The sequence below is a fragment of the Odontesthes bonariensis genome, chromosome 11, assembly GCF_027942865.1.
Source record: "Odontesthes bonariensis isolate fOdoBon6 chromosome 11, fOdoBon6.hap1, whole genome shotgun sequence".
Lineage (NCBI taxonomy): Eukaryota > Metazoa > Chordata > Actinopteri > Atheriniformes > Atherinopsidae > Odontesthes > Odontesthes bonariensis.
The window spans coordinates 2,738,522-2,749,171 of NC_134516.1; the positions used below are offsets into that span (position 1 = coordinate 2,738,522).

Genomic DNA, 10,650 nt, shown 5'->3' on the forward strand with positions numbered 1-10,650 from the left:
AACACTGCGAAAAGTCAAGACTTTCTGAGGTTTAGAGACGCTCCGTTTCCTGTCAAACTCAAACCAGAGACAGTTACATTTATGTTTGCATGGCTCAGATCTAAAGGGAAAAGCACATTTCAGAGAATAGGACACGAGGAGTCTATGACTCTGCTGTTCGTTTCCGACCAAAGATGTGGTCAGAAACGAGAAACCAAAAAGTGGAAGTTACCCGCAGCGTTATGAGGCTTCTCAGGTGCACCGGGCGGCGCCTTAGTAGTCGGGCCATGAAGCGAGCCGCCACCGGAGCGTAATTTAGTGAGGGGGGAGGCAGCGATGTTGGCGTGGGGGGTGGTGGTCGGCAGGCGTTTGGGGCGGGCAGGAGTCGGAGGGTCCGCCGGCCGGGCGCTGTCATTTCTAACACTGTTTCCTTTTTCTGGGGCAAGAGAGGAGAGAGGTACCGTGATCATGGGAACCCGAGCCGTTTGAGTCCAGAAGCCAATTATCTGAATATCATCGTCTCCAGCCAGATCTCTTCTGATCTCGCCTTCCAAAGGAATTTGAGCGCTGGCACAAGGAGAGTTTTAGAAGGTCTAAATTTGGAGTCCAAAGGCTTGGGTTCTGATAACCGAGTACCTCCTAGGGATGCAGAAAGCTGGGAAGACGGTGTACTTGAGGAGGAGTTATGCAGAACGACTTGTGTTGTCTTTCCCCAGAAGGAAAGCCCAAACACGTCTGCGTCTGAACTGGATTACATGCAGTCCTGTCATGCAGTCTGATGGAGGCGTGATGAGGACAGATGGACAGATGGACAGAGAGAGGACAGGGCAGGAGGAAGATGGAGCACAGAGTAACTATCGACCCTTTCCTGGAACAATCGTTGGCTCTTCTTTGGTTAACATCCATTGCACCCGTTTTAAATCCCAAACATCCCAAAGATGCCGGAGGAATTCTGTGGTGACGCGTGCATCGAAGGTTTGTCATAAAAACTATGATTTATCAGGATAAAGTGCTAAAGTGCTTCAGATCCAGTCCCTGAATAAGCTTTACCCCTAAACCTAAACATAAACCTAAACCTAAACATAAGCCTAAACCTAAACATAAACCTAAACATAAACATAAACATAAACATGAACATAAACCTAAACCTAAACCTAAACCTAAACATAAACTAATTCTGTTGGCCAGTTCCCTGAAGGCGGTTGGCCCAGAGTAACCAGAGTAACCAGAGCAGCATCAGCAGAACCGAGGCCGAAGGTTCGGACTCTTTCTGACGGGCTGCAGGATCCTTCACTGGAGGCAGAATTCAGCTGTTTCACGTTCGCTTCCTCAGAGTTGTGGAAAGACAGAAAAGTCAGACATGAAAGAGTCAAAGAAGAAGAAGGAAGGCTGAAGCATGACGGCGGCCTCGCGACCGCATGAAACCAGATGCGCTCAGGGTGGGCGGGGCCAAGTCAACTTACACCTGACCTCCAGGGATGTCACCTCCACGCATCGACCTTCTGACTGGGCCGTTCATGCTAACATGCATGCTAACAGCGGCTGCGCGCCGTACCCGGCGTCATCGGAGGTGCGCGGCTGAGGATGCATGAATGAGTGAAGCTTAGAGAACAAAAGATCTGTCTGGTTACCGAGCGGCTCGGGCGGCGGTTTGGGCTCAGCGGAGCCAGGCAGAGGGACGGTTTCCTGCTGGCTCTCTGGGGACGCTGTGGGGAACAGCAGGCTGCCGTTTAGCAGGAACAAGAGTCCACAAACAAGTGGCTACAGGGGAAAAAACTGTTTGGAAAAAGCAACCATAGCAACTCAGGTTCGACTGATTCAACCTTTAAAAGTCTGTTTGGTCCTTTTAGCTAACCTGCAGTTTGGCCCGATCCCTGCAACCCTAACCCTAGGACAGGGGTCGGCAACCCGCGGCTCTTTCATCCTTATACCGCGGCTCGGCGTGGCTTGGGAAAATAAATAAAAAAATATCCAATTCAAGTGTATTTTAGTTGTGTTAGTTCGATATTTTTTTTATTGTAGTTCTAAATAAAATAAAAAAAATAAAACTATATTTCATTCTTTTTCGTCACACTCGAGACTTTCAACTCTAGTAGGCCAAGTATGGAGAAATGTAAGATTTTTTATTATTATTATTATTATTATTATTATTATTATTATTATTATTATTATTGTTGTTGTTATCTTTTCAAGAGTTCAAAATGTTCAAAATGTGTTCATTACAAAAATAAGATTTAATTTTAGCACTTCGTGGATTTTGTAAGCAACACACTATAGTTGTTTATTCAAAGCATTAAGGTAAAAAAACCAAGATCTTCATTTTAGATTAGTATTAGTGTTTTCTTTTCCGTGGGAACCGGGTCCAAATGGCTCTTTGAGTGTGAAAGGTTGCCGACCCCTGGTCTTGGACCATGGATCAGTGCTCAGCTAGCTGAGGGCTAGCTAAGCACTGCTGCTGGTCCCCAGCAGAAAGGAAAATGGAGGGCTGAAGCCAAAGGGCAGCGGGATCGGGCTGTTACAGTTAGCAAAGAATGAAACAGCTTTTTATACGAATCCCAGTCCTTTTGGAGGCTGTTTTCCATCAGTCGAACCCTCCCAGGAAGCTTTGAGGTCCAACAACACATCTCTGCAGCCCTGGGTGGAAAAAAGTGGAAGCATGATATCAGGGAAAAGTGGAAGAAAGAGGAGATAATCACCGAAGGAGGTGCGCGGGGATCCGGGGAAACTGGGATTTTTGAGCACACTGGGGAGCTGAGGCCTGGTGCCATTGTGCAGAGCTGCAAACAATTCAAAGAGTTGTTAATCACCTCTGAAGTTATCTCCCAAAGACTGTGGAGGATCAGTGTGGAGTGAACATGTTACACAGCGCAGAGCTAACACTCATGGGCCCAAGGCCTCAGTTCTTAGGATTCTAAGAAGAAAAAGTCTCACCAGGACGAGGAGGGAAGAAGGCGGCAGGTTTCTGTAAAGAAAAGGAAACTTTTATCAGTTTGAAAGGTGGAGCATAAAAAAAGGGACATTTAAGAGATAAATAAAGGTCCAAATAATTGAAAAATCTTCTAAAACAGTGTAAACAACGACTCTACAGCTGGATGAACATCACATCTGACGGAGACCAAGTTCTTACTCTTCTGTTTATTTAAAAGCCCATTAGAAAAAGGTTGTGGTGCCATGTTAATATTGTCAGCAGTGGGCTTCCATACCACCGGGACTCATGGGCTGTGTTTGAAACCGCCTACTTCTCCTACTACTCCTACTAACTTTAACTTTTGTAAGTTCCCGGATGCATACTAGATTCTCTGAAATGTTGGGTATGCATCATGAGGTTACTACTCATACTCAAACTACCCAAGATGCAACGTAACGTGACGTCGCCGATCGTCATTTCCTGTCAAAACGGCAGTTTCAAGCTAGCTACAACGAGGGTAGGTTCACTTCCTGTTTTCAAAACAAAAGCACCAATTGTATGGTAATGGCTTTCCCTATGATAAAAGGCAACGGGTATTTTATTTTGTGAAAATAACCGGAAGTGCGTTAGCTCACTGCGGCTAGCTTTAGTAGCGCCAAATTCGTGGGAGCAAAATTGTAAACAGCCGGTATTTTGTCAGGTTTTCAACACGTTGGGGATCTAAACGACTACTTTCTCTCCTGAAAATGTTTCAAATGTTGCTAAAGTTTACAGAGTTTAGAGCTTAAGAGAAATCAGCTTCAGGCCGGCTGATTTCAGCTCGGGCAGGAGCGAGATGCATTGTGGGTAAACGCGCTGTATACTCTCTGATCGAATGAGTATGTAGTATGCAGTATGCAGTATGCAGTATGCAGTATGCAGTATGCAGTATGTAGCATGCAGTATGCAGTATGTAGGATGTAGTATGCAGTATGCAGTATGCAGTATGTGGTATGCAGTATGCGGTATGCAGTATGCAGTATAGAGTATGCAGTATGCAGTATGTAGTATGTAGTATGTAGTATGTAGTATCCAGTATGCAGTATGTAGTATGCAATATGTAGTATGCAGTATGTAGTATGCAGTATGTAGTATGTAGTATGCAGTATGCAGTATGTAGTATGTAGTATGTAGTATGCAGTATGCAGTATGTAGTATGTAGTATGGAAGTATGCAGTATGTATTATGTAGTATGTAGTATGCAGTATGTAGTATGCAGTATGTAGTATGTAGTATGTAGTATGCAGTATGTAGTATGCAGTATGCAGTATGCAGTATGCAGTATGTAGTATGTAGTGTGTAGTATGTAGTGTGTAGTACGTAGTATGCAGTATGCAGTATGCAGTATGTAGTATGCAGTATGTAGTATGTAGTATGTAGTGTGTAGTGTGTAGTATGTAGTATGCAGTATGTAGTATGCAGTATGTAGTATGCAGTATGTAGAATGCAGTATGTAGTATGTAGTATGCAGTATGCAGTATGCAGTATGTAGTATGTAGTGTGTAGTATGTAGTGTGTAGTACGTAGTATGCAGTATGCAGTATGCAGTATGTAGTATGCAGTATGTAGTATGTAGTATGTAGTGTGTAGTATGTAGTATGCAGTATGTAGTATGCAGTATGTAGTATGCAGTATGTAGAATGCAGTATGTAGTATGTAGTATGCAGTATGCAGTATGCAGTATGTAGTATGTAGTATGCAGTATGCAGTATGCAGTATGTAGTATGTAGTGTGTAGTATGTAGTGTGTAGTACGTAGTATGCAGTATGCAGTATGCAGTATGTAGTATGCAGTATGTAGTATGTAGTGTGTAGTGTGTAGTATGCAGTATGTAGTATGCAGTATGTAGTATGTAGTGTGTAGTATGTAGTATGCAGTATGTAGTATGCAGTATGTAGTATGCAGTATGTAGTATGCAGTATGTAGTATGTAGTATACAGTATGCAGTATGCAGTATGTAGTATGTAGTATGCAGTATGCAGTATGCAGTATGTAGTATGTAGTATGTAGTAGGCGGTTTCGAACACAGCCATGTTTTACTGACTCTGGCTCAGTTTGCTGACCTTTAACCTCTTTAGGGGAACACAAATCACACCAAACACAATCGGAGGGCGAAAGCGATCATTTAAAACACCAAGGCTGGACTACGGAGAGCCAGAGAGGCCAAAAGTGTCAGAATATGTTCCCGTTGGTATGAAGAACAGTTCGTGCAGCTTGTGATTGACTAAAGGTTTGATTTAAAGGTTCCTTCGTTGGATGTTCCCTGCTGTGTTCCCCAGCTGAGGCTGGACAGGAAGTGTAGGACTGCATACACTGGAAAAAATGCCCCTCCAAAAATAAGTAAGAAAAACAACAAATACAAGACGTTTTTGCTTGAAATAAGCGAAAAAAATCTTCCAATGGAACTAGTGAAAATCGGCTTGTCAAGATTTCTTGAAATAAGATGTGATATTTAGGACTTTTGAGATAAAAGTGATCTTGAATTTAGCTTAAAAACTTCTTCAAATGTAAAAAAAAGCTTGTTTCATATGAAATGTGACTCAAAACAATTTGTTTTCAAGACTTTTTCATTTAACAAGATATTCCAGATGTATTGTATTAAAACAAGTCCCTATATCTGGCTGAAATAGTACTTGTTAAGCAGTTGTGTCTTATATTAAGTGTAATGAGATATTTGGACTAGAAATGAGACAAATATACTTGGTAAGACTTTGATTTGTTTCCAGTATACGTACCATGGGCTTGGTGAGCGGGTTGGGCAGCTTGTACGTTTTCTGACTGTTTTTATCTGCGACACACAGAGGAGCAGTTGGTTAAAACAAACTCTGGCTTCAGAATAAGGCCAACAACAGAACCAGAACCATGGCTTCAGACTAAGGCCAACACAGAACCAGAACCATGGCTTCAGACAAAGGCCAACACAGAACCAGAACCATGGCTTCAGACTAAGGCCAACACAGAACCAGAACCATGGCTTCAGACTAAGGCCAACACAGAACCAGAACCATGGCTTCAGACTAAGGCCAACACAGAACCAGAACCATGGCTTCAGACTAAGGCCAACACAGAAACAGAACCATGGCTTCAGACTAAGGCCAACACAGAAACAGAACCATGGCTTCAGACTAAGGCCAACACAGAAACAGAACCATGGCTTCAGACTAAGGCCAACACAGAAACAGAACCATGGCTTCAGACTAAGGCCAACACAGAACCAGAACCATAGCTTACTGCCCATGTTGGTGCTGTGGACCACCGCTTTGCTCCACATCCCGCTGCGGTCGTCCTTGTTGGAGCGGACGCCGAACTCGTAGGGAGTGTTGGGCTTCAGATTATCGATGACCGTGTCGCTGGTTGGGCACGTCTGGTAGATCCACTTCCTGTTCCTCTCTCTGTAGCGGATGGTGTAGAACCTGGAGGAGACCAGAAGAAACAGGCTTTACAGGCAGGAAGGAGAAGAAACTGCACTTCACCAACGGCCCTGATGGAGCCCCTCCATCACCAATGGCCCTGTTGGAGCCCCTCCATCACCAACGGCCCTGTTGGAGCCCCTCCATCACCATCGGCCCTGTTGGAGCCCCTCCATCACCAACGGCCCTGATGGAGCCCCTCCATCACCAACGGCCCTGATGGAGCCCCTCCATCACCAACGGCCCTGTTGGAGCCCCTCCATCACCAACGGCCCTGATGGAGCCCCTCCATCACCAACGGCCCTGATGGAGCCCCTCCATCACCATCGGCCCTGTTGGAGCCCCTCCATCACCAACGGCCCTGTTGGAGCCCCTCCATCACCAACTGTTGGAGCCCCTCCATCACCAACTGCCCTGATGGAGCCCCTCCATCACCAACGGCCCTGATGGAGCCCCTCCATCACCAACTGTTGGAGCCCCTCCATCACCATCGGCCCAGATGGAGCCCCTCCATCACCAACTGAGGGAGCCCCTCCATCACCAACGGCCCTGATGGAGCCCCTCCGTCACCAACTGTTGGAGCCCCTCCATCACCAACTGTTGGAGCCCCTCCATCACCAACGGCCCTGATGGAGCCCCTCCGTCATCAACTGTTGGAGCCCCTCCATCACCAACTGAGGGAGCCCCTCCATCACCAACGGCCCTGATGGAGCCCCTCCATCACCAACTGTTGGAGCCCCTCCATCACCATCGGCCCAGATGGAGCCCCTCCATCACCAACTGAGGGAGCCCCTCCATCACCAATGGCCCTGATGGAGCCCCTCCATCACCAACGGCCCTGATGGAGCCCCTCCGTCACCAACTGTTGGAGCCCCTCCATCACCAACTGTTGGAGCCCCTCCATCACCAACGGCCCTGATGGAGCCCCTCCGTCATCAACTGAGGGAGCCCCTCCATCACCAACTGAGGGAGCCCCTCCATCACCAACGGCCCTGATGGAGCCCCTCCATCACCAACTGTTGGAGCCCCTCCGTCACCAACGGCCCTGATGGAGCCCCTCCATCACCACCGGCCCTGATGGAGCCCCTCCGTCACCAACTGAGGGAGCCCCTCCATCACCAACGGCCCTGATGGAGCCTCTCCGTCACCAACGGCCCTGATGGAGCCCCTCCGTCACCAACGGCCCTGATGGAGCCCCTCCGTCACCAACATGGAGCCCCTCCGTCACCAACTGATGGAGCAGCTAAATGATCCGTCCCAGAGTCTGTTTCTCTGAACCCGGCCCAGAAGGTGTCAGGTTAAGGAGGTTGGACATGTGAATGACGAACACAGTCCAAGGCCGTGTGGTTTTTCTCCGGCTGACCTCAGCGTGGAAACAACTCTCATTAGACGTTGTTAATTCTGGCGGCCGCGCCGCCATCTCCGTTTTCTCCCCCTGAAGTCGTGTGTTTTTCAGAGCAGCGTTCCAGAAAATAAAATGTGAGGCGGCAGCCAGACGCTGAGGAGAGGGAGCTGACGTTAGCTTTTAATAAGACGCCCAGAGTGGCAGAGGACGGCTGGGTCAAGCTTTCCGATGGCTTTTCCAGCTCCTTTGACAGGGACTGGAAAATGTGTGCCGGGACAGAGTCCGGGTAGGATCTCTCAACACAGTCAGATGATTCATATTCAAGAGAAGCAGTTTTCAGGGTCGTAATTTGTCTTTTGATTGGACATTTGAGTCCCAGAACTTTTTTGAAACAGCCCCGAACTACAGCGTTAGATTCTGAAGGCGATTCTGTAGCCAGACAACAGCTCAACTTCTTCAGTGTCCTGAGAGACAAATGGAAGAACCCCACAGAGCTCCACATGGCAGTACTATAACACCTCATCCTGACTGAATGCGAGCAGGTCTCTATCTGGATGACATTTCGCGGCGGCGTCCCGTTATCATTGGTTTAAATAAACACACTGCTTCCTGTTGACAAGCTAGTTAGCAACAGGTTAGCATCACTCAGGGAATAATGGACGAGGAGACGCCGATCTTTACCGTGGAACAGCACCCAATGGTTTATGACCCCAAACCACAAAGATCTGAACCGAAGGAAGCCAGAGAACTCGGTGTTTCAGGTGAGTACCTTCTGAACCAATAGAACCACCCGACAAACTCGTCACGCTGCATATCAGGAAATTTCGTCGTCGTATTTTTTCGCTGGCTTTCAGTCAGGATGAGGTGTAAGGCATGGAAAGAGAATCACCCGTCCGCCAGGCACTCGTTCATCACGTTCCCCTCGTAGGGCGTCTTCAGGTGGTTCCCCCAGGACAGCAGCACCGCCGAGGGGCTGATGGAGCCGATCACCAGGTGGAGCGGCTTCTCCAGGTTCACCTTTCCTGCGGGGAGATTATTAGAGTTGTGACTTCCTGGGAGTCTCGGTGTCACTCTGAGACTCACAGGAAGGCGTGAGCGTACCTGTGCAGTGCTTCTTCACGTCGTTGGCTGGGATGGGCTGGACGGCCACCAGATACTTGGGCTCTGCATCTGAAACAAAAGTGGACTGAGGTCAGAGTTTGGTCTGCTGAGGTCTGCTGAGGTCTGCTGAGGTCTGCTGAGGTCTGCTGAGGTCAGAGTTTGGTCTGCCAAGGTCTGCTGAGGTCAGTGTTTGGTCTGCTGAGGTCTGCTGAGGTCAGAGTTTGGTCTGCTGAGGTCTGCTGAGGTCTGCTGAGGTCAGAGTTTGGTCTGCTGAGGTCAGTGTTTGGTCTGCTGAGGTCTGCTGAGGTCTGCTGAGGTCAGTGTTTGGTCTGCTGGGGTCAGAGTTTCGTCTGCTGAGGTCAGAGTTGGTCTGCTGAGGTCTGCTGAGGTCTGCTGAGGTCAGAGTTTGGTCTGCTGAGGTCAGAGTTTGGTCTGCTGAGGTCAGAGTTGGTCTGCTGAGGTCAGTGTTTGGTCTGCTGAGGTCTGCTGAGGTCAGAGTTTGGTCTGCTGAGGTCAGTGTTTGGTCTGCTGAGGTCAGTGTTTGGTCTGCTGGGGTCAGAGTTTCGTCTGCTGAGGTCAGAGTTGGTCTGCTGAGGTCTGCTGAGGTCTGCTGAGGTCAGTGTTTGGTCTGCTGAGGTCTGCTGAGGTCAGAGTTTGGTCTGCTGAGGTCTGCTGAGGTCAGTGTTTGGTCTGCTGAGGTCTGCTGAGGTCAGAGTTGGTCTGCTGAGGTCTGCTGAGGTCAGAGTTTGGCCTGCTGAGGTCAGTGTTTGGTCTGCTGAGGTCTGCTGAGGTCTGCTGAGGTCAGAGTTTGGTCTGCTGAGGTCAGTGTTTGGTCTGCTGAGGTCTGCTGAGGTCAGAGTTGGTCTGCTGAGGTCTGCTGAGGTCAGAGTTTGGCCTGCTGAGGTCAGTGTTTGGTCTGCTGAGGTCTGCTGAGGTCTGCTGAGGTCAGTGTTTGGTCTGCTGGGGTCAGAGTTTCGTCTGCTGAGGTCAGAGTTGGTCTGCTGAGGTCTGCTGAGGTCAGAGTTTGTCTGCTGAGGTCTGCTGAGGTCTGCTGAGGTCAGAGTTTGGTCTGCTGAGGTCAGAGTTTGGTCTGCTGAGGTCAGAGTTGGTCTGCTGAGGTCAGTGTTTGGTCTGCTGAGGTCTGCTGAGGTCAGAGTTTGGTCTGCTGAGGTCAGTGTTTGGTCTGCTGGGGTCAGAGTTGGTCTGCTGAGGTCTGCTGAGGTCTGCTGAGGTCTGCTGAGGTCTGCTGAGGTCAGAGTTTGGTCTGCTGAGGTCAGTGTTTGGTCTGCTGAGGTCAGAGTTTGGTCTGCTGAGGTCAGAGTTTGGTCTGCTGAGGTCTGCTGAGGTCAGTGTTTGTTCTGCTGAGGTCTGCTGAGGTCAGTGTTTGGTCTGCTGAGGTCAGAGTTTGGTCTGCTGAGGTCTGCTGAGGTCAGTGTTTGGTCTGCTGAGGTCTGCTGAGGTCAGAGTTTGGTCTGCTGAGGTCAGTGTTTGTTCTGCTGAGGTCTGCTGAGGTCAGTGTTTGGTCTGCTGAGGTCAGAGTTTGGTCTGCTGAGGTCTGCTGAGGTCAGTGTTTGGTCTGCTGAGGTCTGCTGAGGTCTCATGAGGTCTGCTGAGGTCAGAGTTTGGTCTGCTGAGGTCTCATGAGGTCTGCTGAGGTCTGCTGAGGTCAGAGTTTGGTCTGCTGAGGTCAGTGTTTGGTCTGCTCAGGTCTGCTGAGGTCAGAGTTTGGTCTGCTGAGGTCTCATGAGGTCTGCTGAGGTCTGCTGAGGTCAGTGTTTGGTCTGCTGAGGTCACTGTTTGGTCTGCTGAGGTCAGAGTTTGGTCTGCTGAGGTCTGCTGAGGTCAGAGTTTGGTCTGCTGAGGTCTGC

General features: G+C 48.7%; 1 protein-coding gene across 6 annotated transcripts in view; it reads right to left on the minus strand.

Moving 5' to 3' along the window:
• The window catches only part of abi3bpb (ABI family, member 3 (NESH) binding protein b), a 58,479-nt gene that overhangs the window by 25,634 nt on the left and 22,195 nt on the right, over window positions 1-10,650 (minus strand). For 3 of the 6 annotated variants that reach the window (XM_075477268.1, XM_075477267.1, XM_075477265.1), the window contains exons 3-8: window positions 8,783-8,851; window positions 8,571-8,703; window positions 6,158-6,339; window positions 5,662-5,714; window positions 2,911-2,941; window positions 2,676-2,756 (exon numbers count right to left, since the gene is read on the minus strand). In XM_075477268.1, coding sequence (XP_075333383.1) covers window positions 2,676-2,756; window positions 2,911-2,941; window positions 5,662-5,714; window positions 6,158-6,339; window positions 8,571-8,703; window positions 8,783-8,851 — 549 coding nt within the window. Of the gene's footprint in view, window positions 1-211; window positions 416-1,610; window positions 1,686-2,675; window positions 2,757-2,910; window positions 2,942-5,661; window positions 5,715-6,157; window positions 6,340-8,570; window positions 8,704-8,782; window positions 8,852-10,650 lie in introns of all 6 variants that reach the window. The other 3 variants (XM_075477269.1, XM_075477266.1, XM_075477264.1) reach the window with 2 other exon arrangements.